The sequence below is a fragment of the Stenella coeruleoalba genome, assembly GCF_951394435.1.
Source record: "Stenella coeruleoalba genome assembly, chromosome: 7".
NCBI classification, from domain to species: domain Eukaryota; kingdom Metazoa; phylum Chordata; class Mammalia; order Artiodactyla; family Delphinidae; genus Stenella; species Stenella coeruleoalba.
This window is the reverse complement of record NC_137153.1, coordinates 101,450,896-101,478,893: the sequence shown is the minus strand read 5'-3', so window position 1 is coordinate 101,478,893 and position 27,998 is coordinate 101,450,896. Positions and strand designations below refer to the sequence as shown.

The following is a 27,998-nucleotide window of genomic DNA, read 5'->3' as shown; positions in this document are numbered from 1 at the left end:
TCTTGGTGATGTCCAATATAGGAGCCAATTTAGTTATCTTCTGTACTCTTATTCCTTTAGTATCTATGCTTCTCCCCTAATCCGACTATCTGTCACCAGGTTCCCTCCCATATCTCTCCAATATGCTGTTTAGAATTCCAGCTTCAAGGTCAATAGACCTGCATAAACCTATACCCTCAATCTATTCACTGATGATCCCTCTAATTTCCTGCTGTAACTGAACCCTGGCTTAAACTAGATGTTTTTGATGTCAACAATCACTGGGCAGTCTTAGGAAACATTAACCACCTGTTCGGTTGGTTGCTCATGTACACACAAATATACTCATGTTTTGGAATGTTTTGGGCCAGTAAACATGTCTAAAGGTTTGATGTTGGGAAAACATTCTGAGGGCCAAGGGGTCTTGTCTTGTGTCTGGTCAACATGTATGAGAAGGGAACAAATTCCTATGAGCAAACATGGGACTTGAGAGATAGATAGGGTTGGAGGATTTATTTAATGACCACCTCATTCTGGTCCCATAACTGCTCAGGATTTGCATCTGCACTGACCAGAGCCTAACTCTTTTTTGAAAAATCTCAGAGCCAAGTGACTGGTCAGGTGGGTTGAGCTGTTATATTGAGAGTCTTATGATAACTCCAGTGACGACAGATGAAACCCTGCTCCAAGAGGCCTCCCTCAGGGAAGTAACTCTGGGGTTCTAGAACAGACCAGACATCCATAAGGGGTTGGAGAAGAGTACAATTACAGTAAATCTACCAATTCTGTATCAGAAGCTCATTTAAGAGAAGCCACCTATTTCTAATGCCATGAATGGTTAATGGGGAGTTGGGAACAGATCATAACATTTTCTCTGTTTTTGTATGCTTTATCTCCATAAATGGACTCATGGTTTAAAAGTCTGGATATCAAGAGTGCTTAATTTTCTTGGCTTTCTGCAGATGGGGGAGAAAACTAAAAATCAGAATGAAGGCCAAAAGTTATGTATTTTTCTTTCTGGATTTAGGTATAACTGGATTACATTTGCAATTATTATGACTACGTTACTTTATATTTTATATTTATTACGTTTTCTCAAATAAAATTGTGTCTATGAGCTCCCCACTGCTGTATGGGAAATTTACCATGTTTTATTTCTTCTCTTCACTTCGCTGCTCAGATTTTATTGAAATAGTTTGGAATTTAATTTTCAAATTATTAATTTTTTTACATTGTTCAGCCTTTAGTTCTAGAATCCTTTACTGCTAGTTCTATCCAGCTCTACAGTCACACTTAAATAATTATGGAGACTTACCTGTACATCCTGCTGGTTTCATTGCTTACTAGTGTTTCTTCTAAAGCTCTGTCCTTCTCCTTTCTTAGGGCATTTATTCTGATTCTTTTTTTTTTTTTGCTGGTCTGAGGTTATTTTTAAATTTTTTTCCAGAAAAGATATATGTATAGATTTTTTAAAAAATTGTAAATATCTGAAAATGACTCTTTTATTCTTATATGAAGTAGAGTTTGGCTGGGTCTAAAATGGTAATGTCATAATCCTTGTCCTTCAGATTGTTTTCTGTAAATATTCCAGTGTCTTCTCGTAGTCAGAGTTGCAGAGAAGAAATTTCATGTCAATTTTATAATTCCAGGTTTGTCTCCCTCTATGCAACTGATTTATTTTTCTTTGAAAGGTACATATATATTGCATGTTTAAACTATAAATACTTTCCCCATTAATTTGCTTTAAAAAGTTCAGAGATTTTGTATATATTTCATTTACTCTTCAGTTAGCAAAAAAACCCCAAAAAACTACATTTGCATTATTATCTACTCAGGAGTTAATGATCTGAAGATACATACTAAAAGGTACCAGAAAATCTTAATATGTAAAATAACCCTGAGATGGATTATTTCATTGACCAAGGAATTCTCTATAGTATAAATAATCTCATAATTGGAATATTTTCTATACATGCATGTTTATAAATTTTATTAAATTCAGAGATCTCTATTTTCCTTACTTCTGAACGATCTTATTTTAAATACCTGCAACTGGATTATTTGATGGGGTTAGTGTTTTCTCTTCTCCCATATGACTAGACTCTATCATTACTGGATATTTATTTCTAAAAGGTGAATTATGGGGTAGAAGTCATGGGTCATAACAAGTGCTGTGCTACTTCCCATTGCAGAGATCAACTGTGGCCGCCCTCCGGAAGTGCAGCATGCGGTCCTGGTGGGGAATCACAGCTCCAGACTGGGCGGTATGGCTCACTATGTCTGTCAAGAGGGCTTTGAGAGCCCTGGAGGAAAGATCACTTCTGTTTGCACAGAGAAAGGGATCTGGAGAACAAGTACTTTGTCATGCACAGGTATAGACTCCATTCTGTGGGTCTCCTGTCTCGTGGAAGCTAACAGCAGAACCTAAAACCTTCGGTTGCTTACCCCGTGTACTGCCCTGGCTGTGCCATTTACCTGGGCAGGTACCTGGCTTTAGGTTTGTCAGCTAAACCCTGAAGATTTAGAGGGTGGATTGGGAAAATAAGTTGGATAGGAAATTTTATGCATCTAATCTTTTGAAACCCACCTTAAATCCCAGTGATTCCTCTCTCTTCTGCTTGGTTGCCTGAGAGATTTTTTGCCATGAGCCATTTTCTCAGGGGGGGAATCCTTAAAAGTCCTAATTAAGCACATTTGACAGCTTTTCAGAGAGAAGGTGGTGTAATGTATATCTAGGTTTTTAATGTTTATTTTTAATCGTGGTAAAATACGAACAACGTAAAATCTACCAACTTAACGATTTTTTCAGTGTTAAGTAGATTCACGTTGCGCAACCAATCTCCAGAACTTTTTCATGTTGAAAAACTGAAACTCTCTACGGGTTAAACAGTAACTCCCTACTTCCCCCTTCCCACAGCTTCTGGTACCACCGTTCTGCTTTCTGTTTCTATGAGTTTGACTAATTGACCTCATGTAAGCAGAATCAGGTAGTATTTATCCTTCTGTGACTGGTTTATTTCACTTAACATAATGTACTACAGGTTCATTCATGTTGCTGCCAATGGTGGGATTTCCTTCTTTTTTCTGGCTGAATAATATTTTGTAGTATATATATAAACATTATGCTTATCAATTCGTCCATTGATGGACAGTTGTGTTGCTTCCACCTTTTGGTTATTGTGAATAATGCTGCTGTGAGCATGGGTATACAAATATCTCTTGGAGACCTTGCTTTCAATTCTTTTGGATATATACCCCCAAATGAAATTACTGGTGAAAAGGAGTTTTGAGACTTCAGTTCACATTCTAGCAGTGCCATGTGTTAGCTGTGTGTCATTAGGTGAGGCATTATTCTCTCGGAGCCTCAGTTTCCTCCTCTATAAAAGGGAGAAAATAAAACCTACTTTTCCTACCTCAAATAATTGTTGAGAGGGAATCAAATGAGACAATCTATGGGGAGCATTTTGAAGTTTAAACCACTGTGCCCATGTTAGGTCTTTTACTGAAATTATTAACCTTGCTTGAAGAGGATCTTCTCATGAGTCAGAAGTGTAGACTTCCACGTGCTTTATTTCACACCTCGGCCTCCAAGAAATAAGATGGGAAAAGGCAATGATTCTTGGGTTTGTGGTGGTTGGCCGTGGGTGTGACACATGGTTGTCACCTGGTCTTGAATGGCTCTGGGAATTTATTTCAAGCTGTTAACTTGCTTGGCTCTGAAGAGTGAAATCTCTAGGTCGCTTTGGTCTAGGTCTCTGGCTTGGTTTTGTAGCAGAATTATGGAAGAATGTCTTGGGTGTTGCCAATCGAAGTTTTCCATAGGAGAGTCTAACCAGAGCAAATACAACATGCAGACTGCTGGTGATTATTTGTCCATAGAGGAATGGTTCATGACCATTTTGGGGTTAGGAATTTGATGAAATCTATCAATTTGTTCAGTAGATGTTTATTTAGCATACACTGTGTGTGAGGTACTTTGCTGGACACTACCTTCTTGGAATTTACAGAGCAATAGGGTAAATAGACTTTTCTCCAAAGAAATGCACATACGGATATAATATTTTATAAAATCATGGACCTTTGAAGGCCTTGGGTAAAGCATCCCAGGAGTAGATGAAGAACTTATCTCTGCTGCTGAGGCCCTGCCTGTGCCATGCATTTCCCACATTCATTTATCTCCACCACAACTGCAGCAGGCTGTAGGCTAGAGATTGCAATCATAGTAACAAGGAAGGGCAGACACGGATGAGAACCCAGAGATCGAGTTCGGCCTTCTCTTAGGTCCCATTGACTTGCCGAACTTGCACAGAGAAGCAAGGGCAAACCTGTAACTAACGCCAAGGACTCCAGAGTCCCAGTCTTCATACTTGGGGACATTGAGAAGAGCTAATGCCGTTTTGAACCAGACTGATGGTCATTCCAAACTATTATTGCACCTCCAGCAGCACCTCTAAGAGTTATTTGGAGGAAGTGAGGCAGCTGCCTCGTGGGTTGCTGAATTCCACATCTGGGGAGGTGGTCTTGGCCCAGAGCTGCCTATGGAGTCACTTGGTCAGAGAGCTGGGCCCAGCTTCTGGACCCTCAGCCATTTGCTTCATTGTTCAAGCTGCTGTGCCTCCACCAATCAGAATTCAGTGGGGGCACCAGGATTAGTCACTCCATGAAAAACCAGTGGATCTGCATGGGGCATAGTAAGCCATTAATTAGCTGATGCTTGTAGAGCACTTTGAAGAACAAACATGTTATGTAACTGCTAATTATAATTACCAACCTCAGCCTGCCACCGTTCGCAAAGTCTGTGGCTCCAGCTGCAGCTGTTTCCATGGGTTTATGCAAGCTTTGATTTAAGGAGAGAAAAGGCTTTCTCCCTGAGGGCTGTGATCTTTCTGTGAGGAGGCCTCTATGCCCTCAATCAAGATTGGCAGCTAAATTCAATTTCCGCAGATAAAGGGGGCGATTTACATGCTGATTAATTCATGGCACAGTGCACATGATCGCTGGGTAGGTAGGTACGAGAGGCTTCTGGAACTGTAGTGAGAGATGCTGATTACCATGGCTCACGCTCAGCTGCCCTCCCTTCCTTCTTTTTCCTGTTTTTCACCTATTTCTTCACACCTCGCCTTCTGTCCCAAATCTCTCTGTGTATTTTGTATTTACCTCCGTCAATGTTCACTTTTGGGCTTTTTCCCCATCTTCTTTTATGTTTCTGCCTAACCTGTGAATGCCTCTACCCCTGTCCTTTGTTTTCATTCTGTTTACCCATCTTTTTATACATGAGTGTTTCATTCTAAATTGGGTAGAATAATTTATCTTCACTTTACGTGAGTTGTTCTTAGTTAAAAATATTTTTGGAGTCCCTATTTCTTTGGATTAATAGGACAGATCTGTGTGTATGTGTGTGTATGTGTATATATATATATATATATATATATATATATATACACATACACACACATGCACACACACATATATATTTAATTTTATTGAAGTATAGTTGATTTACAATGTTGTGTTAATTTCTGCTGTACAGCAAAGTGATTCAGTTAGATATGTATATGTTTTTAATGGAGTGTGAACTCCAGCAAGGCGGTGGGACTTTTTTTTTTTTTTTTAAGGCCAGTTTAGACTGGAAACTCCAGAGAGCTGAGAATTAGGCAATTACTTTAGTGTCTGGAAAAACCCCAGGTGGAAGCTTGATGTTCAGTGAGTCGGTTTACCTCAAGATCAAAGGGACTGATCCATTCTTGATAAGACTGTCCCTGGCTTTCATTCTGCACAGGTCATTTGGCTTTTTACGTTTCGAATCTGAGTTAATAATGATGAAGTGGACGCTCACTCACTCCAGGCTCTCTAAAGAGCAACATCTCTATGGAAACACAGAGTGGCTGCTGGGATCCTTTCTGGGCCCCTCACCCGACTCAGGGACCGAGTCCAAATGCCTCCAGGCCTCCTGTTAGCTCCTGCCCTTCTGTTTTGTGGTCGATCCTCCTCTTCAGCCCAGTGAGTGCTCACTTGCAGCTCGACATATTTCAGATAGAAGAGAAAGGTCAGCCGGAATAAATGGGCACATTTATGCAAATAGCCGCAGGGCTGGGATTTGTTTGAATATGTGCGTAATGTTTAGACCGTCAAGCATTATAGCTACCATTGATCGTGCACCAACTTAAACACCCACGGCTCTGCTAGGAGCCTTGATGCTTGATTTCATTTTGTCCTCAGAAAAACCCTGTGAAGTATTGATGTTTTCATTTCATAGATGAGTAATCTGAGACTCATAAAAGTGACGCAACTTTCACAGGGTCTTTCAATGACTAGTAAATGGCAGAGACAGGATTTGAACTCAGGCCTTTAGACCTGGAAAGCCCACGAGCTGTCTCCTGCCACTCTCCTAAGCTTGAATTCTTTGTAGACCACCCTGACAATGTTTGCCAGAACGAAAGTATTTTTTAATTTAATAAGTTTCTTAAAACAACTTATGTTTAAAACTTAAATTTATTGATCAAGGACACAGTAATATATGTGATATCATGAGTTTGATGAACACCTGGGCTTTTTCAAATATACACAAAAATCAATACAAAGCAAACACATAAAAATATATTCATGTGCCACCAAAAAACTCACCCTCAAGTGAATAACGCATTTTAGGAAAGCACTACTTTAAGCCATGCTGCTTCCACCTATTTTATGTGACTCTAATGACTTAAAAAGAAGAAAGGAAGCACAGCAAAACTCTTATAGCCAAACATGCATTTATTCAAAGTTGTCACCTTGGGAAGCCATACCCTCATTTCAGGGATGCTGCTATTATCAAAATGTGTTGGTTTTGTAATCTGTTTGGGAATTGCCTTTGGAGGTAGTTTATGAGTCATATTAGAAGACTGGTCATATCACTTTGGAAAGCAGATACTAGAAATGACATTGAGCTCGACATTCTGTTAAGGTCTCTTGAATTTATTCTGTAGGACCTTTTACTGTTTTCAAAAGTAGAGAAAATGGATATAAAATTGGAAACCAAGAGAGTGCACTAGACTAGGCCCTGACCACAATGGGACTTCTGAGAGAGTAGTCTGTGCTCACTGTCTCTGTCCCCTCCCACCCTGTTCTCTTCTGAGCTTCCTGAAGGAGAATCAGGCGTCCAACACCCCACTTCACTGTTGCTGTCTCTCAAGGTCACTAATGACCATGGTCTAGTGTCAGTCCTCCTTCCTCTTAACCTTTCCACAACATTTAGCATTGTTGATTATCTATCCATACATTTATCAATCTATTCAACCAGTCAACCAAATGATAAATATTTTAAAAATATCTATGTCCAACCAACTGTATTAGTTTCTGGGGTTGGAGAGGTAGATAGATCTTGTCTTCGCTGTCATAGAGCTTACATTCAGGAGAGATAGACATTAAATAACTAATCACAAAATTATTTAGTTACAAACATGATGAGTACCACAGAGAAATACTGGATGCTAATAGAATACTAAAATACATAACTTTATATATGTACATTTATACACACGCACACACCCATGCACCACATGCAGAATCTAAAGCAAAGCAAAGGTACTTTATAACCCACGGAGGCTTTGGTCCCCAAAGTCCAATGCAGAGTTCAGTTGGATGCTGTGGGGGCCTACTTTGTTTAGGCCAGAGGAGCCTAAACGTCCTACAACTGGACAAGGCAGAGACCTGCTCTGCCTGCCTCTGTCCAAAGTCAGACCTCAGATCTGATCATGGCACCATGTGCCCTCCACTGGGGAAGAAAGAGCCATGTGAGGGGAGAGCAAGAGGTCGAGCCCCCAGTGCTTATGTTCTGCTCCAGGCCCTTCTTGGGTGGGAGCGAGGAGGTCGGGAGGATTGGTAGGAAGGAAGGGAGATAACGTTCGAGGAAGCAGACACTCCTTCGGATCTTCTCTTTCCTTGACTCTCGAGGCATCACACTCTCCCAGCCAACCTCTGACCTCCTTCTGCATTCCTCTTTCTCCTCTAGTTTCCCCTTTGGTTTCCATGTGTCCCAGTGCCCTGCTATCATGCCACCTGCTCTCCATGTCCTACCTGGGCATGTCACCTGCACCCAGGGATTCAACTACCATCTACCCATTGATGACCTTCAAGGCTGTTTTTTTCACCCAGGTAGATGAACTCAGACTTAGCATGTTCTAAACACAATTCGTTCGTCTCTTTCTCACAAACCCAGTCTGCTTCCTCCTATATTTCTTATGAGTACAGTAGAAGGCGATCTATTCAGACTCTCAGGCTCAGAGACTGGCAGTCAGCCTAGACTCCTTATCTCTTGCCTCCTATTGCTTTCCTTCAGAATTGCTCACGGTTTTAAATCCAGTGCCCTGATTTCATCTTTTCACCTTTTTGCTGAATAGCTACTTCAGTGCAAAGGCTCTGGGCTATGGAGTCTGGCAGATCTAGTTTTGAATCCTGACTTCACTGCTTACTAGCTGTGTGACCTTTGGCAGGTTACTTAACTTCTCTAAGCCTTAGGCCTGTAAAATGGACACTATAATGTCAAATTCATGGTGTTATTTTGAAGATTAGATGAATGATACATTTAAAGTACCGTACATGCTATCTGGTCCATAGTAACAACTCAATAAATGTTCACTCGTTATTGATTTTATGATTGCCTCCTATGACTGCTGGGAAAATGTGATCAAATCTATAAAGACCTACGTATCAGTGTTTGATGTATTGTAATCACTGAGTAAAGGGTATCACATTCTTTCCTTGTGACCTCCAGTGTCTCTTTCAAAATACACCAGAGTTATCTTTCTAAAAAAAGAAGTCCCCCACACCATTGTAAAGCAATTATACCCCAATAAAGATGTTAAAAAAAAAAAGGAAGTCCCCATCATCTTCCTGCTTTTAGCTCTCCAAGGCTCGTCGGAGTAAGTCTGTGCTTAGTCTAGCAAGCAGGTCTTCCCAAGTCTGATCCCTTCCTCTCTCTGCAACCTCGCTTCCCCTCTTTCCTCCTCCCCAGCACGTTACACGTCTCTGTCTGAATCTGCCACACCCTTTACGCTTGCAGGCATTGGACCTGCTGTTCTGTCTTCTGTCTTCCTCACTCTTCAGCCATTCAGCCCTGAAGGTCATGCCCCCCACGAAGCCGGCTTCCCCAGGTCTTGCAGTGAGAGTTGGTGGCTTCTTTCTCTATACCCTGTGGTACTTGTGTGCAACTTTGTCCTGATATTTATCAAGTTGTAATTTTTCTGCTTATATGTTTGCTCCCTCCATTAGAAGCCATGTTCCTGAGGGAAGGACTTCTGTTCTGATCATCGTCACAGCCCAGTGCCTGGCATGGGAGGACACTTGGCATGCGATAATCGTTCAGTTAAGGGTCAGTGGTGAATAAAGTGCCCTGGAGTCAGTTCCAAAGAGAACTTCCAGAGATGTTTTCAGTTTTCGGTACTATTAGAATTAGGGCGTAGCCTCCCAAGTCATCTCTTTTAAAGGGGCAGCAGGGATATGGATGTTTAATAGCTGATACATTTATAACGAAGTCTTTCCAGCTGATTCGTAGACACCTGGAGGGAAAAGCAACCGGATTTTGTCATGCTACTCCTTGGGATGAAATATCTGACATCCCTAGAATCAGATCTGGGTCCCTCTGTGCAGAGAGCATGGCACAGCCTGAAGGCAGATAGCATTTTTGAGATGTTATTTGCAGTTGTCATAGTGAATGAGCAAAAAGGAAGAACGAGAAAGGAAACTTTCATGTTTCCTTTCTAACCTCTGCTTGGGTGGCAAAGAGGTCCCGAGTGGGAAGGAAATGTGCTTTACTGGCAACTCAGAGAGAAGGTGAGGAGTGGGATGTTTCCTTTTCCTTCTGGACCAGGGGGTGAGTATCAGAGGGATGTGGGAATGAGCAGAGGAATCTAGAACTCTGGGGCTTTGAAGGTCAGTGGAGAGGGAAAGGGCCAGGAATATTTGGGGCTTGTTCAAGCTGATAAAAGACTGGTGCCAACATCATCATTATGCTACCCAAGGAGGTGAATGGATAGGTCTTTGCGTCTATCAGGATACCCATGTCCACAACTGGAGTATTTCTTTGATTTCAAATTATCTGTGCTCCAGGGAGAAACATTGATGTAGAGACCCAGGGGTGCTTTAGACAGCCATAGGTGATCCTCTGGTGTCTCTCCAGAAGTTTGCCTGTTTTCCTCTCTCTGCCTCCATTTATTCCCACTTATAGTCAGCTGACCTGGGCTTACCCAAGACCAGGTAATGTGTGACATAGAATCTCGGCAATGCTGCTGAAGGGATGATTTAGTAAAGATATAAACTCTTCCATAGGCAAAGAGAGCAGTAGACTAGGGTCTGTCTAAAGATAGTATTGGTTCTGAGTAGAGGAGAAATTAGTCAACCCTACAGGTGCCTGAGGTGCAGGCTCCCTTTCCCACTTGGAGGCTGAGAAGAGATTTACTAGAAGGGAAGGATGGGAGCTGAGATGAAGAGAGGAATCTTCTGGGGCGGAGACTTATCTTTCTCACCCTTCTTGATGGGAGTCTTACCTTGGGTTTCCCAGAAAGCAGGGCCTGAGGCAGAAGGCTTATATTTTTTTCATAATAGGGAGTGCTATCCCAGGAAGCAGGAGTGAGGGCTAAGGTGAGTAGAGCTGGGAAGGAAGCAGAGCCGGTGTAAGGATGCCTTGTTGCAGCCGTCTTCACTGAGTGCAAGTATTGCTCCATCAGTGCGACAGCGCCCTGAAAGGTCTTTGTAGGTCTGCCCTTCAAGGGGAAGAAAGATAAGGGGCAGACTTATCTAGTACCTCCTGTCCCCCAGGAGGTGTTAATTCCCCCCCACTTCCAGGTTGCATGTGCTAGGGTGTGCAGCAGGGAAGCCCCAGCATGGGAGACAAGACACGGTCATGGTGTCAAAGCCCATGCAGGGCTGGAACAAGGAACAGGAGAAGCTGAGAGGTTCTAGAACATCCACAAGGGATGTCTGATTCAGTGGGGAAGCTTGAATTTGGGCTGAGGAACATTCCTGTGTGGTGAGGTGATGATTCCCTTCTCCAGAGGTGATGGTTTGGTAACTTCTACCCGCAGGGAATTTTATTCCTTTTGATGTTGGTGTAAGTGAATTTTTTTTTTTTAATTTCCTTTTGGGATTGTTCCTTGCTAGTGGACAGAAATGCAATTGATTTTTGTACATTGACCTTGTATCCTGCAACCTGGCTGAACTCCTTTCTTAGCCTTGTGTGTGTGTGTGTGTGTGTGTGTGTGTGTGTGTGTGTGTGTGTGTGTATGTGAATTCCTTAGGATTCTTTATAGACAAGAGTATGTCAACTGCAAGTAAAAATGGTTTTACTTATCTGCAGGGAATTTATTAAATGGATAAAAAGCTAGATCCTTGCCCCCTTCCCATCTGGACAACTTCCTAGGTGGTTTACTAGGTTCATTGGAAACTGTGTTACCTCAGGAACCGAGGTCCTAATACTGTTTCCCACATTCCCAAATATATTACATGAAATACACACAGAATATATAAAAAAAGCAGAACAACTTGAAGAAATTAGTGGCTTCGGAATAAGTCAGGATTAAATAGCTTCAGTTAAAGGAGCTCTGGAAGTATCCAGGGACCTTGTGGAGAATTTATTTAGTTTACCCCAGCAGGTTACTCCTGAGGAATGGTCCCATGTGGTGATGCGTGTCATTTCCCTCTTGGGAACAGCAGTGACCTGGAAATAATGCTCCATCAGCTGGGTGGGATGAGGAAGCCGGAAGCTGATCTTACCTGTGCAACTGCAGGGAAGATTCAGGGCTCAACTCTGGGCCGCTTTCTATCCCACAGGAGTAGAACACCAGTGGCATCCAGTGGCCTGTCAGACCAATCACAGGTTGGAATTCTCACCCATACTTAAGCAGGAATCTTTCCTTTTCCTCCAAATCAGGTAATGGGCCAAGCTCACTCATGGTGAAGTTAAATTGGGTGATGGCCTGGGGTAGCTTGAATTGCTGGTTCGGTTTCTGAATCAGAGCATGAATGGTGATCATCAGAGAGACCAGCTGGGCAGATAAACTAAGTCACGCCCTCTAATGTGGTGGCCATTAGGGTTTTTCCAAAGCCCATCAATGCATTTTGTGAGTGGACTCTCTCTTTTTCTATTTTAGAAATAATTATAGAAATTAATGACGTGTCAGTGTTTAATAACACTTGTGTGAGGTGGCAAATAAACCCAGGAAGAATAAACTCCAAGATCGTATATGTGGTAAGTAAAGTGAGCTCCTTTTTCCTGCTAGGGCAGAAATGGTTACCATGGGAATAAGAGTAGGAGGGACTTGCTTCCGGAAGTGCTTCTCAATCTAACAGCTTTCAAATCCCATAGTCCTTTAAAAAAGTGAACAGAATTTTAAAGATATCTGGATTCTTTTATTTTGCATTTTAAGTTTAGTCTATTTGTCATCCTCCATATATGTGTGTGGGATGTATTTATATTTGGCGTCGTCATTATCGCTTGTTTGCAAGCTCTTGTATTTCACTCCCCCAGAACAAGCCTAGAAGCATCTGCTGCCTCGGTGACAGTTTGCAGTGAGCGGGTCTCAGGTTGTGTTGCCTCCATTGATTGCTGGTCATTTGAGTGCAGGATAGCACTCCCTGGAGATACTCCTCATTTTATGTTACTTCTCAGCATTTATGGATTACTGGGCTGATCAGATTTCATCATCAGATACCTGATAGCAGAGGTTTGCCCTATTTATCTCCCCTGGGGTGAGCAGTGCAGTATTAAAGGGAGTAGTAAGGGAGTAGGTTCCAGCACCACAAAAATCTCTCTTGTTTGTTTTAACTGAAGTCCTGGTGGGTTCTCTTGTCTTTTCCCCTCACAAAGATATACATAAAAGGACAACGGTTGGACCCCATGGAAACAGTTCATGAGGAGACAGTTAATTTGACCACAGACAACAGGACCCCGAAAGTGTGCCTAGATCTGTACCAGGGCACCAACTACACCATGCACATTTCTATTGCCTCTCCCAGACGCTCTGTGCCAGCCATCATTGAGTTCCAGACAGCTGGTAGGTGGAGGTGAAGTCTCATTTCCTCCTAGAAAATGCTAAGCACAGGATGTGGGAAAATGTGCTTCAGAATCTACTGGTCAGGAGAGTTCACGGTTGCTTTCTGAGATTTGTAGCCAGGGGATTAATTGCTCTAGGGCTCAGAACCAGAGCGGGTCTGGTAGGAGAGATTCCTCTCCTATTGATGCCAGGCTGAATGGTCACTGATGTATTGATTCTCAGCTGGGTCTTCTGGTTGACGTGGAAGGTAATAAGGCATTTAAAAGAGGAGAACAGTAGGTGATGATGCAGTCCATTTCAGTTATCCAAGGCAATAGAGGGCAGCCACATGGCTTATCTTTGGTAGGAAACTCAAAAGTCATTCACTCTTGCCTATGGTAAAGGTGGAGCCAGGGAGGCTGACCCAGGAGCTGTGCTCCAGGATGGGAACTGACCCTAGGACTGATTGGGGGTGGAGAACCGAGCTGAGAGTGGGCAGGTGGAGAGGGGGAGGCAGCCTTAGGATGCAGGAGGGTAGATGTGGGGTGAAAAGAGGCGTGGACCAGAAGGAGCTTCAAGAAGTCATGAAAAACCCCAATGCACATAGTTATCACATGGATTTTTATATCATCATGACAATTACAGTAAGTTTTTTTTTTTTCATAATTCTGGTTGTGGGGTGTCAGGACTAATTAAACTCCTAATAAGCAAACCTTGAAAAGCCATTGGTGTCATTTATTATTTTGGATGAGTTGAGGTAGTTCTCAACTAGCTATTTGATGTCCTAATTAAGAAAACTCAACCTTTAGGTGTTGCTGCCACTAGGAACTGGGAAGTAACATGGATGTTGCAGAAATAATTGAAGTCTGCCAGTCTTAACAATATCAAGCCAACTATGAAATTATACAAAATAGGTCTCAGGGTACTTGTATATAAATAAAACAAAATGATTTATTTCTAAGTAAATACTAGGTAGGGAAAGATATTGTCAAATTAATATAGTAACTAGAGAAAGTTGTTCAAAGTTAAAAATAAACTACTGTGGATTTATTAGGAATATGTCTTCTTTGAAAGAGCATCCCAGGACTCCAAACTCATCTGTCTCTGTTCAGTCAGAATGAGAGCTTGCTGTTCAGTGTCAGCTGTTTTTACTAATATCCTCTTCAACCTCTTCAAGTTAATTTCCACTGAGAAAAGCGTGGCCTTTTGGGTCAGACATACCTGGATTTGCATCTTAACTCTGCTGCTTAAGAGTTGGGTGACCATGGCTGAGTTTTTTAATGTCGCCAGACCTCCTTCCTCTGTCTGAGATGTTAAATGGAATTGGATTAAATTTGCAAATTAACCTAGTGAGAATTGGGATTTATATTGAATTATTCCAACTGGGAACAAGGTATGTTTCTACATTTACTCCCTATCTACTCAAATTTTGTCTTTGCTGTTTCCTTATGCACTCTTGTGATGCTCTGTCATTCCCGCCTCTCTATCCTGCACAGTTAGCCATCTGATTTCATTATTAGCGTTATGCTAGTTCCCTTTAAATGAATTGGGAAGTTTTCCATATTTTTTATACCTTGGAAAAGTTTATATCACTTTAGAATTATCCCCTTCCCTTAAAGTTGGACACATTGCTCTTAATATTATTTAAGTTTCACCCCTTTGGGAGATGATTCTTTGATAACTTTGTCAGTTTCTTCTATGTTTTTTGGGGTCTGTTTATGTTTCTTTTCTTTTCTTGAGTCAATTTTTATAATTTGTACTTTCCTAAGAAACGTCCATTTCACTGTGATTTTAAATATATTGGCAGATATATTGGCAGAATGTCACATGGAATATTTGTTTACAACTCCTCTGGGGTTACAGATTATATAACCCCAGGTTATTTTGATTTGTAGTTTTGTGTTTCTCTCTTTTTAAAACTTGATCTGCTTCGCTTGGGTTGTCTGTTTTATTACTGTTGTTTTCCCCAAAGAGTAATCTCTTGGGTTTTTAAATTGTTTTTCTTTCTCTGTCTTATTAATTTCTCCCCTTATTTTTTTTTTATTATTTCCTTCTCCCTAGTTCTCTTAACTTCATTATATTGTTCTATTACTAAATTCTTGAGTTGAATGCATAGTTCAACTTATTTCCATTATTTTCTGTTTGATAATAAAAACCTTCAGTGCTTCTTTCTCCCTTCCGGATTTGAGCTTTGCCAGAATTCTTTAGGCATTTATACATGTTGTCTTTATCTTTACTTTCAAGACATGGTATAATTGCTATTCTGATTTTCCCTTGATCAAAGAATTATTTATGAGGGTGTTAATATATGTTCTCTTTATTTTTACTTTACTTTATTATATACTAGCTATTTTTTATTTATATATTTATTATTTTTTGGCTGCATTGGGTCTTTGTTGCTGCGTGTGGACTTTCTCTAGTTGTGGCGAGCAGGGGCTACTCTTCGTCGCAGTGTGCAGGCTTCTCATTGCAGTGGCTTCTCTTGTTGTGGAGCATGGGCTCTAGGTGCATGGGCTTCAGTAGTTGTGGCACATGGGCTCAGTAGTTGTGGCACACAGGGGCTTAGTTGCTCTGCAGCATGTGGGATCTTCCTGGACCAGGGCTTGAACCTGTGTCCCCTGCATTGGCAGGCAGATTCTTAACCACTGCGCCACCAGGGAAGTCCCTACTTGCTAGTTTGATTTCCTCATTGATTGAAGGATTAATTATGTGTGTTATCAAGTGGTAGGTTTAAAATATTTTTAACATTTATGCTTTGTTGTTGATTTCTAGTTTTTTTTTTTTTACATTTTAGTATTCTTTGTGGGGAATTTATCAACATTTTCTTGGGGCTTACTATTTGGCAAAGTTTTGTGATAATAGGTAGAGTGTTTGCTTGTAAGGTAAGATCTAGTCTTAAACCAGCTCTAGTAGTAAGGTTTTTCAGGACTTCTGTTTTTGTTGTCGTTACTGTTCTTTGCTTACATGGATTGCCATTCTTCTCAGTTTCTCTTAGAAATTCTAATTGTTTTGTTTCACACATTTTGATGTTATGATATTTATGTTCGTGATTGATATCTTTTTTTTTTTTTTTTTTTTTTTGTGGTACGTGGGCCTCTCACTGTTGCGGCCTCTCCCGTTGCGGAGCACAGGCTCCAGACGCACAGGCTCAGTGGCCATGGCTCACGGGCCTAGCCGCTCCGCGGCACGTGGGATCTTCCCGGACCGGGACACGAACCCATTTCTCCTGCATCGGCAGGCGGACTTTCAACCACTGCACCACCAGGGAAGCCCCGTGATTGATATCTTAACTGTAGATTCTAACTTCCACTATTAAGAAGTGGCTCACTTTAGCCTATTTAATTTTTTTTTTTTTGCCCCGATTTTCTTGATTTCTTTGTGCTCTATTTGCATGATATGCCTTTACCCCCCTTTTGTTCTTCTTAAAAGCTATCTGGATAACATTGCTATAGATGTACTCTAGGAGACAGCATATGTTGCAAACCTTTTTGAGAAAAATAGTAGTTAAGCAATTTACATTAGTGTTGTTTGTGATATGGTTTTATGCTATGTTGTTATGTCCATTGTTTTCTCTTTTTGCTGCACAGATTTTCATGCAGCAAAAAGGCTCAGCGGCCATGGCTCACAGGCCTAGCCACTCTGTGGCATGTGGGATCTTCCCGGACCGGGGCACGGACCCGTGTCCCCTGCGTCGGCAGGCGGACTCTCAACCAGTGCACCACCAGGGAAGCCCCAGATTTTCTTTTTTCAGTGATTCAGACAGTATAGATTTTGCTTTTATTCTGCATTACACATTAAAAAACAAAAATAAAAAAATCCTGTTTGAATGTGTATTTCTCTTATTGCCTGTGTTGACTGAAATAATGTTAACTTCTACCCCAGTAAGATAAGGAAGTTAGCATTCTTTACTTCCTTTTACTCCTTCCCCTTTTGCTTCCCTTATGTTATTGGTTTAATACAGCATTTTATTGCCAGCTTCTTGTTTTTAATTATTTTTAACATGTTTTATATTAATGGATTTAGTTTTATATTAATTTATAGCAATATTCATAAAAATTATTTAAATAGGTATATGTTTTAATAGTTTCAGTGTTTACTACCAGTTCTTTCACACCAAAGTATCTTTGTCTTTCTCTGTATTTTTATTTCTCTCTCTGCACAGTGATTTCTGTCTTCTTACTGAGGAATGGGATACTTTCTGAGCCCAGGATTATCTGAGAATATCCTTTTGTTGTCTTCACAAGTGAATAGGAACTTGATTGAAGATAAAATTCTTGGGCCAAAACCTTTGTTGTCAGCATTCTGGTGGCATTTCACATTGGCTTTGGGAATTTAAAGTTTTGAAAGAGGAATTTGAAGGCGTGATTAAAAAAAAAAATCCTATGTAGACAATCTGATTTTTCAGCCTGGATATCATAGAAGCTTTCTTTATGTGCAAAGTTCAAGACTTTAATCATTTACTCATGCACATGGTAAATGTTTATTGACCACTTACTATGTGTTTGACATTGTTCTAGGCATCAGGAATTCAATAGTGAATGAGACAGGAGTCCTTTCTTTCATGAAATTTCAGTCATGGGTTATATACATGTTAATGTTTTTCACAGAGTTTTCCTAGTACCCTGTGAGGTTTTGGATCTTCAAATTTCAATCTATCTACACATTAGGAATATTTTCTTTCATTAAATCTCTGATTATTGTTTTTGTTTGTTTGTTTTTGCTCTTCAAATACTCCTATGTGGAATTCCTTGTCTGTCTGCATTGGTCTTCTATTTTCTCTTTTTTTATATCCGTGCCTTTTTCCTTTGCCTTCTGTGAGTATGTAGCAAGTTTGTTCTCTATATGCATTTATGCATATATGCATTGACATTTCTTTTTTTTAAGATTAATTAATTAATTAGTTAATTAATTTTTTGGCTGCGTTGGGTCTTCGTTGCTTCATGCAGGCTTTCTGTAGTTGCGGCGAGTGGGGGCTACTCTTTGTTGCGGTGCCTGGGCTTCTCATTGCGGTGGCTTCTCTTGTTGCGGAGCATGGGCTCTAGGTGCATGGGCTTCAGTAGTTGTGGCACGCGGGCTCAGTAGTTGTGGCTCACGGTCTTTAGAGCACAGGCTTAGTAGTTGTGGCGCACGGGCTTAGTTGCTCCATGGCATGTGAGATCTTCCCGGACCAGGGCTTGAACCTGTGTCCCCTGCATTGGCAGGCGGATTCTTAACCACTGCGCCACCAGAGAAGTCCCTGCATTGACATTTCTGATGCACTTTAAATTCTGTTGTTGCACTTTCATTTCCTTTTGTCTCTTCTACTTCCCTTTTTATTTCTGCCTCTCTCAACCAGCTTCGTCTCTGCTATCACATTCTCTTACATCTCATCCTTAATCTGTTTGAATCATCTTTAAAATTTTTTTACTGAAAGTACAGAACAGATGTTGCTGAATTTTACCATTATTTTGCTCACTATTTTTTTCAACAGTGTTCATTCTTTGCCTTCTAGGCACGATCTCCCTCTTCTTGAAAATCATTTCATGGGCTTCCCCCCTCCCTTTCTATATTATTTATCCTTGGAAGATAAAAGTTTTATTTAGGTTTGATATTTCCCTCATAATAAAATGGATGGCATTCCCTTTGATCTTACTTTTTATTGGATGATATTGGTATGCTTATCTCAGATCTCATCTTGAAGGATTTACTGCTGGTTGGATGATCCAGTATCCTTTGGAGAGCAGCTGTGAGAAAACCTACTGCCCCAAGTTTTATTTCTGAGCACTTTGCTATCTTGAGTGGTGAAGCTGTAGCCCTTGGGCCAGCTCAGCATTGCCTGGCTTCATTATGGTGCTATAGCCTACAGAGGCAGGAAGGAACCAAGTCTCTCCTTTTGCCAACCCAGGTTGTCTGTCAGGTGGAACCTCCAGGTCCCTAGGCCTCCCCTTAGAAGTCCTTCCCTGTTACTGATCTCCAATGTGCTAAGGAAAGGCTATTATTATTAGAAGTAGAAATAGTGATAGCAGAGTATATAACCCTGGGTGCCTATCAGAATTGCCTGGTGAAGTAAAACAAAAAACAAAAACCCCACAGATGTCCAAGCTTTGCTTTAGATCTGCCCTGTCTGTGTGAGGCTGATGTGCGTTTAGGATTGGGAACCCGCAGGCTAAATGGCTCCAGCTGGAGCAGTCCTGTGGCCTATCCTTGCTTCCAGCCCCTACCTCTATGGGCACCAGTCCTCCCCTAATCCTTCCTTTGAGATTTTGGAACCCTGCTCCTTTGCTTGGAAGGCATGTTGCTTAGAGCTCTCAGCATCTTTCTTTACCTAGTCTCTTCCACATTGTGCTAAGCAGAAATATCTTCATGTTTCTGCCTTATGGATGGCAGTCAATCCTTCTTTCCAACCCAGATGCAAATTTTGACCCATTTTCACTATTCGCAGTCACTTCTGTCAGGGTTGGAGGTGGGAAGTGGGAGCCAGATGCTTTTGTTTTCAGACTATTATGGCTATAAGTGGGAAAATCATATTGAGATGGGAACTCTGCAGACAATACTTCTGCTTTATGCTCTGTTTGTGTACAGACATAAACTATATGTGGTATTTCTCACATACATATATTTGGTATACCTCAAAATCATGTGCGTACATGGGGAAATTTTTGTTTCTGGTGTCCTTATGAAATCTTGAAAATGAAAGCTATGAAGATAACGGAGAGCACATTGTGATAGGTCTTCAAATTCTCTCTCATAACCATATCTTACATTTTCCAGTTATAGCTAACCAAGAATATTTTCTCCCATGGCTAATTGCCTGGTGCTGCCTATGTCAGTGATATTTAAAATGCTGTGGACAGTTCCAATTTTGAGTAGAATAATTTATTGTTATCATTATTACTTCTTAGGTAGCAAAGACGCCCGTGGGAGAAATATAACTATCTTATAGTAATAAAAAGCTTCTCTCTGTAGACATTTAACTTTTTCTCATTTGTAGAAAATGCACAGACCTGTTTGTTAGGAAATTTGCTTTTCCTTGAAAATTAGCCATGGTACTACTAGACTCTCTGTGGGTTCTTTAATTCATTAGTAACAAATTTTTTCTTCTTCTTCTTCTTTTTTTTTCATTTCCTGTATTAAGGAAATAGAACATCAAAGGAATGAATTAGGCTGCAGGAGGCATGAAATGACTTTTTTTCTATATAGCAATGCAAATATATCAGCTCTCTGATTATTTCATTGCCTCATCTGAGTAGCTCTTGAAATACTGTCTGCTGTGAGAATAAACATCTTGCCTGGTCATCTACTTTCTGGTCATCTTCTAGGTTGGAAACACCTGCTCTGAGAGTTCTAATCCCTGACCTTTGACTTTTATTCAGCTTTTTCCTTATTCTCAGACTTTCTGGCTATTGATATACTTACCTTCATGACATTTTGCTTATGGACCATCCAAGTGATAGAATTAACTCTCTAAAAATCTCACAGCCTTGTTAGTTTACAACAGTTTTTTTGCGGTACGTGGACCTCTCACTGCTGTGGCCTCTCCCATTGCGGAGCACAGGCTCCGGATGCGCAGGCTCAGTGGCCATGGCTCACGGGCCCAGCTGCTCCGCACCACGTGGGATCTTCCCGGACCGGGGCATGAACCCGTGTCCCCTGCATTGGCAGGCAGACTCTCAACCACTGCGCCACCAGGGAAGCCCTACAACAGTTTTAAAATATGCATTATTTCATTTGATTCAACGGCCTATGATATAAGAAAAGCAGACCTGATTACTTGATTCCACAAATAAGGAAACTGAGGTTCAGAGGGGTTAGGTGACTTAGCTAAGGTCATGCAATTAAGAAGTTGTAGAGCTAGGACTTGAAGCCAGATTTGATGCCTCTGCTGTTAAACACTCTGTTGGCTCTCGGAGTTTCAGTTGTCTTTGGCCATGGTATGTTTTGCTAAGAAGATGTAACCTTTCCCTGTGTTCTCTCTTATCTTTTAGGTGATGATCTCTTAGAAGATGACAGGATTTTCAATATTTCAGTACTTAATGAAGCTTGTTTGAAATTGAACAGGCATTCTAGGAAAGTTGGATCAGAACGAATGTACCAAGTAAGAAGATCTCTTATGCTATTCGTTAATGAATTGTGTCACTTAAAACTTTGGGTGCTCTCCAAGTGGGGATCCAGAGTATTTAAAAACACGAATGGAATGAACTTCTAGATTGATTTTTGTTTCTAGAGATGGATGTGAGATGGCTGCAAGTGAGGGACTAAATTGAAGGAAGACACTATTGGGTGATTTGCTCTCATTTTCTCTGTCTGGTATTTCACATGTCTTATATTTTATTTTGGTTCATTTATAGTTGCAGCTTATTTTGTCATCAAATTCACACTCAGATGTGGGTTTTTAAGAAACTTATTGCAGGGCTCTTGGTCCTCACTTAACTTGAATTTATAAACATCACAAATCTCAAGTAAAATTATAAGTATATTCAGGCAGGAACTGAAATTTATTATTTTTGTATCACTTTTAGTGCCTAGCAAATCATCTGACAGAGAGTAGACTAAGTAAGTATTAAATTAGAATTAATTCATTAGCCATTTACCAAAAGAATATCATGTATTAGGACCTGGAAGTTCTATTCGAACTAATATAAACATACAAGTAAACAGACAACTACAATAGGGTGTAATGAGAGCTTTGATAAAAAGTAAATAAATGGAATAGGAGACTGTATGTATGTGTATATATGTCCGGGTACAATTTTTTTAAAAATATATTTATTTGGCTGCGCTGAGTCTTAGTTGCAGCATGCAGGATCTAGTTCCCTGACCAGGGATCAAACCTGGGCCCCCTGCATTGGGAGCGCAGAGTCTTAACCACTGGACCACCAGGGAAGTCCCCATGTCCAGGTACAATTTTTTTAACAAGAAGCAAAAACATTGCAGAGTCATAAACAGTAAGTAGGAATTAACCAGATAAAAGATGTTGGATGAAGTGAAGAAGGGCAGTGTGGACAAGTCGAGTAGCTTATTGGATAATTGAGAATGTGGCTTTCTTGGGGAACAGAGAAAGCAAGGGGGAGTAGGAGGAGATGAGGCAAAAATCTGAATAGTGATCATCCCTGTATCCCGTACTTTTAAGCTTGGATCTTATTTTTTATGTCTATATGGAGGCACTGGAGGATTTTAAGCAGGTGAGTGAAATATTCAAATTTTAATATTGGAAAGAACACTGGACCTAGAAATATATTCAGGTACCCAAATAATATAAAACAAAGATGATTTTTCGAATGGGTACAGAAATAAATGGTTCTGGGACAACTGGTTAACTACTTGGTTAAGAAGATAAATGATTCTCACTTCATATCCTACACTAAAATGATTAAAGAGTTCAACTGAAAAAAAATTGCTATTTTTTAATATGTTAGACGAAGGTTAATTTAAGTAACATGTGAAACACTCTTAACAAATCCATTGGAAGGAAGTGAACATTCAAAGGCAGTTTGCAAAAGAGAATATAGATACTGCCAAAACACACATGAATACACACATGAAAAGAATTTTTAAATCATGAGACACCATGATTTTTCTGTAAACCTGGAGAAAGTACTACTACACACAGCCGTGGGCCCTTAAATTGGCATGACTTTTCTGGAATAGTTATTTGTTAGGATCCATAAACTTCCACAAGTGTACTATAATTAATTATTCAAACATACACAGAAAGATTAAACTGTTCTCCGAAGCTTTATTTATAATAGGGGAAATTGGAAACAAGTGTCCATCAATAGGGATTTGGTTAAATAAATAATCATACATTTATTGGATAGAACACTATGCAGACATGAAATACCTTCTGCTTCCCACTGGACAACATTTGTTGCTGTGGACCAATATTCCCATTGAAATGGTCTCTTTTTCTCCTGTTGGTCTGAGCCTTCTCAGTCTCTTTCACAAGTTAAATCTGATTACCCCCAAGGTTGTGCCTTCCCTGTTCTCTTGTCCTTCTATACCCGTCTTTGGTTGTCTTACCCATTCTCTTGACCATCTCCATGCTGAAGACTCCTAAATCGATTTCTTTAGGGCTAATCTGCTCTCTAAGCTCTGGGCCCTGTACCCCCCAAAAGGCTCCTGTGCTCCCTTTAGCACTGTGTCTTCACATAGGTGACTCTCCTACCTGCAAAGCCCTTCTCTCCTTTACCTGGATAACTCCTACTCGTCCTTCAGTGCTCAGCTCAGTCATCTCCCTGGCGGGAGGCCTTCACTGACCTCCTCCCCCAAACGCTGTCCCTGCTCTGAATTGTTTTTCCTACCCTTACTTTTCACATCCCCAACTCACCTGGTTAATGCTAATTTCTCTTTCGGTCCACAATTAAGATGAGGAAACCTTCCCTGATCCTCCAGCTTCATGTACTCCTCCAGCTTCATGTATTATAACACTTATCCCTGGGTATTTTATTTGCCTAGATACTTACCTGTGAGTTCCTTGAGGTTAGGACCTGTATCTTATTTACTATTGTATAACCAACACTGTATACTCTGGCTGGTAAATAATAGGCAGTCTGTCTATTTATAGAATGAATTAATGATAGAGAAAAACTTTCTAATATGTTTTTAAGTAAAAGGACTATATTATAAAATTGTACAGAGAGTGTGATCCAAATTTCATTAACTAGAAAGTAATTTTTCGTTTATAGACTGAACTACGTGTAGTTTAGGATGAGACTGACTTTCTATAGAAATGCAGCCTCCATAGTTGTGAGGTTTTTCTCCAGCAGAGGGCAGCAGTCTGAATGCAGAAGTGGTGAAGTCAAACATCTGGATTGGCCCAGGGCTTTGAGTTTTCAAGAATGGGTGAAATTGAGAACAAAGCGGCAAGTGTGTTGAGGGTATCAGGCAAAGAGAATGGTGGAAGTGATAGACAATGGTATCCAAGATAGGTGGGAAGATGAGGATGGGGGTGTTAAAATAGTGGTAGAAAATCTTGAGTGGGGAAATCTTGGGGGATATCCTGAGAGAGATCAGACTGAGTGGGAATGAGTGGTCCAGAAGAACAAGGGATTGTGAGATCTTGGTGGAGCAGCTCAGAGGATGACAGTCAAGGATGTGGCGGTGGATGTGGGAAGCTGAAGCAGAGTGGAGGAACTTCACAGCACTGAACCCAAGCAACTCTGAGGCCAAGTTTTGATGGTTTACCTATAAGGACCTTTATATTACCCAAGAGAATGCTAGGAATTGGGGGAGAGAGGAATCTCCCAAACAGACCAAGAACTGTTTTCTAGAACCCTAATAGGAAGGCTCCAGTGAAGTACCATGACTCAGTTTCTTTGCATGCATAATTTGGGGTAGTCCTCATACAGTGTAAAAAGTCTGTTCCATGAGGCTTGTCTGTGGATTCCTTATGAATGAAAAAAAATGAAAAGAATTTTTCCCAGTAACTCCAGTACAGTCTCCTTCACCTGGGAAGGCTCAAGGGGTTACTTTAGGATAGCCTGACACTTTGTCCATCTGAGATGTAGTTATGCATTTTAAGCTTAGTCTTATAGCTGGTTGAGAGGGAGGTTGAATAGGGTACGTAGGGTAGCTTTGTAAAGTTCTTGTCCAGTTTAGCCTGCTATTGTATTAAAAATAATTCTGTGTGGGTGAGGACAAGTAGAAGGAACCTTCCTGCTTTCTTTCCATTTTGCTTATAGTCTAGACATCTGCAAGCCAAATGAACTTAATGCATCACTTTCTTTTAATCTCACGACAGTTTAAAGTTCTAGGTCAAAGGCGGTATCTGAATAATTTTTATCACGCAACATCATTTAACTTCACAACGAGGGAACAAACCGCAGTGGTGTGTTTAGATCTGTATCCAGCAACTGAGTACACAGTGAATGTCACCCTCCTGGGATCTCCCGAGCAGCGCTCAGTGCAAATAACAATGACAACCGCACCAGCAGGTGGGTGTAGATGTCTTTCTGTTTGGTATCTTAAGACAACAAGTTAAATATGTGTATTGAACTGTACAACATGGGGCAGCATAAAGAATGATAGTCTCAGAGTCAAGAGACCTGGGTTCTAGTTCTAACAAACTACCAATGTTTTCTGGGGCACAGTGTCCCTGAATCTTACCACCTCTCCCCTTTCCCACTTGGGTTCAGGCTCAGAGACGGTACAGACCAGGAGTGGACTGCTTTACTCAGGAATTCCTAGGAGTGATGGATTGAGAATACTGTAAGGCTTCCTATCTCTCACTTCCAATTTAAGACAGCTGAACCCTAAGGGTAGTCATTATGGGCAACTAGAACTAACTTCCAGGAGATCAGAAATGTGAGCTGCAGTGTGTTGGACGTGGGTAGGACAAGGAGGCCACCTGACAGCGCCGTACGAGCACATTAACCCAACACAGAGAACAGTGACCTAAAGCAGGTCAGGCTGTTGCTTCTGTTGCTTGCAAGGAAGCCAAATAGAGGTGGCTGTGTCAACTCCACAGCCCTCCCTGGTGGGGAGGGATGCAGAAGTCTCTACCATTTCTTTTGTTCTTTCATCAGTTGGGTTGCTTTTTTTAAAAAAAATATTTATTTATTTATTTATTCGGTTGTGCTGGGTCTTAGTTGTGGCTCACGGGCTCCTTAGTTGTGGCATGCGAACTCTTAGTTGCTGCATGCATGTGGGATCTAGCTCCCTGACCAGGAATGGAGCCTGGGCCCCCTGCGTTGGGAACATGGCGTCTTAACCACTGTGCCACCAGGGAAGTCCCTCATCGGTTGGGTTTAATGGACAAATTTCTGGGCAACCATTGAAAGAAAACAGTAGAATAAGATAGGTCTCGCTCCTACCTTCCTGAGGCCTTTATCCTGTTCACCGACTGATCTTTGTGGGTCAGTAGTGGGCACGTTGGTCTTTGTACTTGGAAGGCTCTGAAATGCAGTAGACAAATTCACTCTTTATTGGATTTTTCATCTCAGATTGTGCCTTGTATCAGCAGAGGTTGCACGATGAAGACCTCCTGACAGCATAAACCTAGCCTCCACATACATTTCTGGCTACAGAATAATGCTCACAATTTGAATATGCATTTCCTCTAATTATTAAATCCTCAGAGAAATTAAAGTCTAAAAATAACACCCACCTCTCCCTGTAAATTAACGTGTAAAGGCACTCAAGTTCCAGGTTCTTTCCTCCCCAGTGCCTTCTCTGCTAAGCCTCCATTAGAGTGGCCTCCCTGAGACAGCGAGTGTGTTCTAACTGTTACATCCTATAAATCTTTTTTCTTGTAGTAGATGTTACTTCTTAGGTACCTCCAAAGTTGAATTAATCTTGTTCCAAGTTTCATTGTCCCATTTCTCAACATGAGTCCCAGAGATACAAAACTTAGAAAAGCAAAGTGATGTGATAGTTATACAGCACTGTGAATGTACTAAACATCACTGAATTGTATACTTTAAAGTGGTTAATTTTATGTTGTGTGAATTTCATCTCCATTAAAAAAGAAAAGCCAATGGCTTAGATACGTTCTTCTTGCACCTGGGCCTCAGTTACCTTCTGAGTGATTCGTACGTGACGTACTGCAAGTAAAATGTTTAGAACGGTTCCTAGTACATAATAATGATGACGACAATACTGGCTTTGTTTATTGAGCACTGAGGATGTCCAGGAATTTTTCCAAGTGCTATCCTTCGGTCAATCCAAACCTACCCAACCTTTTGAGGAAGGCATTATTTTATTCCCATTTTACAGATTAAGGATCGTGAGGCACAGAGAAGTTAAGCAACTTGCCCAAGATCACACAGAGTGAGATGTACAACTGGGATTTGAATACAGGCATTCTGGCTCCAGGGCCCTCATTTTTAATCAGTACATCTACTGCTTTTTACTAAATATTTAGTGCTTAAAAAGAAAAAAAGGAAAATTTTGTTCCTAGAACCTAGTGCATAAGTCAGTCTGGACCCACCTTGCTTTTTTCCACCTTGGACCGTGAGCAAAAACTTCAAATGCCATGGATGTGTAAATGCATTCGTTTAATAAGTGTTCATTTCTTATCTACTGTGTGTCAGGCAGGTTCTGATAGCTGACAAGGTAGCAGCAATAAAACAGACTCAGCTGTCATGGGGTTGGAGTCAGGAGGTTGGAGAGGAGACAGATAAACAAGTAAGGAAATATATGTTAGGTGGGGCTAAGTGGTAAGATGAAGAATAAAGCTTGGCCAAGGGAGTGTCAATTGATGGTCAGGGAAGGCCTCTATTATAAAGAGACATGTAAGCACAGGTCTGAAGGAAGTGAGGGGGAACACCAAATGACAGGCATGTCCTTGGCATGTTCTGGGAACATCAAGGGAGCCAGCATGGCTGGAGCAGAGTGAGCTGGAGAAAGTGGTGGGAGATGAAGTCTTAGCTTCAGTATAACGAGGGGGGCATGGTGTCAAGTTCAGAAAGTGAGACTATTGTTACCTCCTCCTTTGCAATGTGGACCCCAGATTATCAGTAGTGCATATAATCTAGCATGTGATGTGACGGCCTCTATAGGTTACTCAGGTGTCTGAAGTCCACCCCCTGTGAATTTCAACTTAATTTGGGAAATCTCTTCTCTTGAGGTTATTGGATTCAGTCTGCCACCAGGCTTCCCATCTGTTGTGGGGGAAGGAAATCTACGCTTTTTGAAAATTTTGGAACTTTGCCAATGGTGGTTCCAGGTCTTTCTTGGTGTCTATCCCGAGTATTTAGAACCTTTTATTTTCATGTCTCCTTTGAGCCCTTTTTCTGCCTACCCTCCACCATTGCTGAAGATCTTGATCTGTGCAGTGAAAGAGCCTCCTTTCTTTGTGAGCAGGACATCACATATTTATAGTAGGAAGCTCTTCAAGTGAAATGCACTGTCTTAAACAGAAATGGACTCACAGACATGGAAAACAAACTTATGGTTGCTGGGGGGGTGGATAGCTGGGGGGCAGGGGGAGAGATAAGTTAGGAGTTGGGGATTAACCTATACACACTACTGTATATAAGGTAGGTAAACAACAAGGACCTACTGTATAGCACAGGGAACTGTACTCAATATCTT

The 27,998-nt window shown here is 41.1% G+C and overlaps 1 protein-coding gene across 4 annotated transcripts in view; it reads left to right on the top strand.

The window, feature by feature from the left end:
* Nucleotides 1–27,998, top strand: part of SUSD1 (sushi domain containing 1) — a gene marked incomplete at its 3' end in the record, with an annotated part of 124,087 nt that overhangs the window by 37,252 nt on the left and 58,837 nt on the right. For all 4 annotated transcript variants that reach the window (XM_079927609.1, XM_079927611.1, XM_079927610.1 and 1 more), the window contains 5 exons: nt 2,172–2,351; nt 12,105–12,202; nt 12,821–13,007; nt 20,951–21,060; nt 24,706–24,898. In XM_079927609.1, the coding sequence (XP_079783735.1) occupies nt 2,172–2,351; nt 12,105–12,202; nt 12,821–13,007; nt 20,951–21,060; nt 24,706–24,898 (768 nt within the window). The remainder of the gene's footprint in view (nt 1–2,171; nt 2,352–12,104; nt 12,203–12,820; nt 13,008–20,950; nt 21,061–24,705; nt 24,899–27,998) is intronic.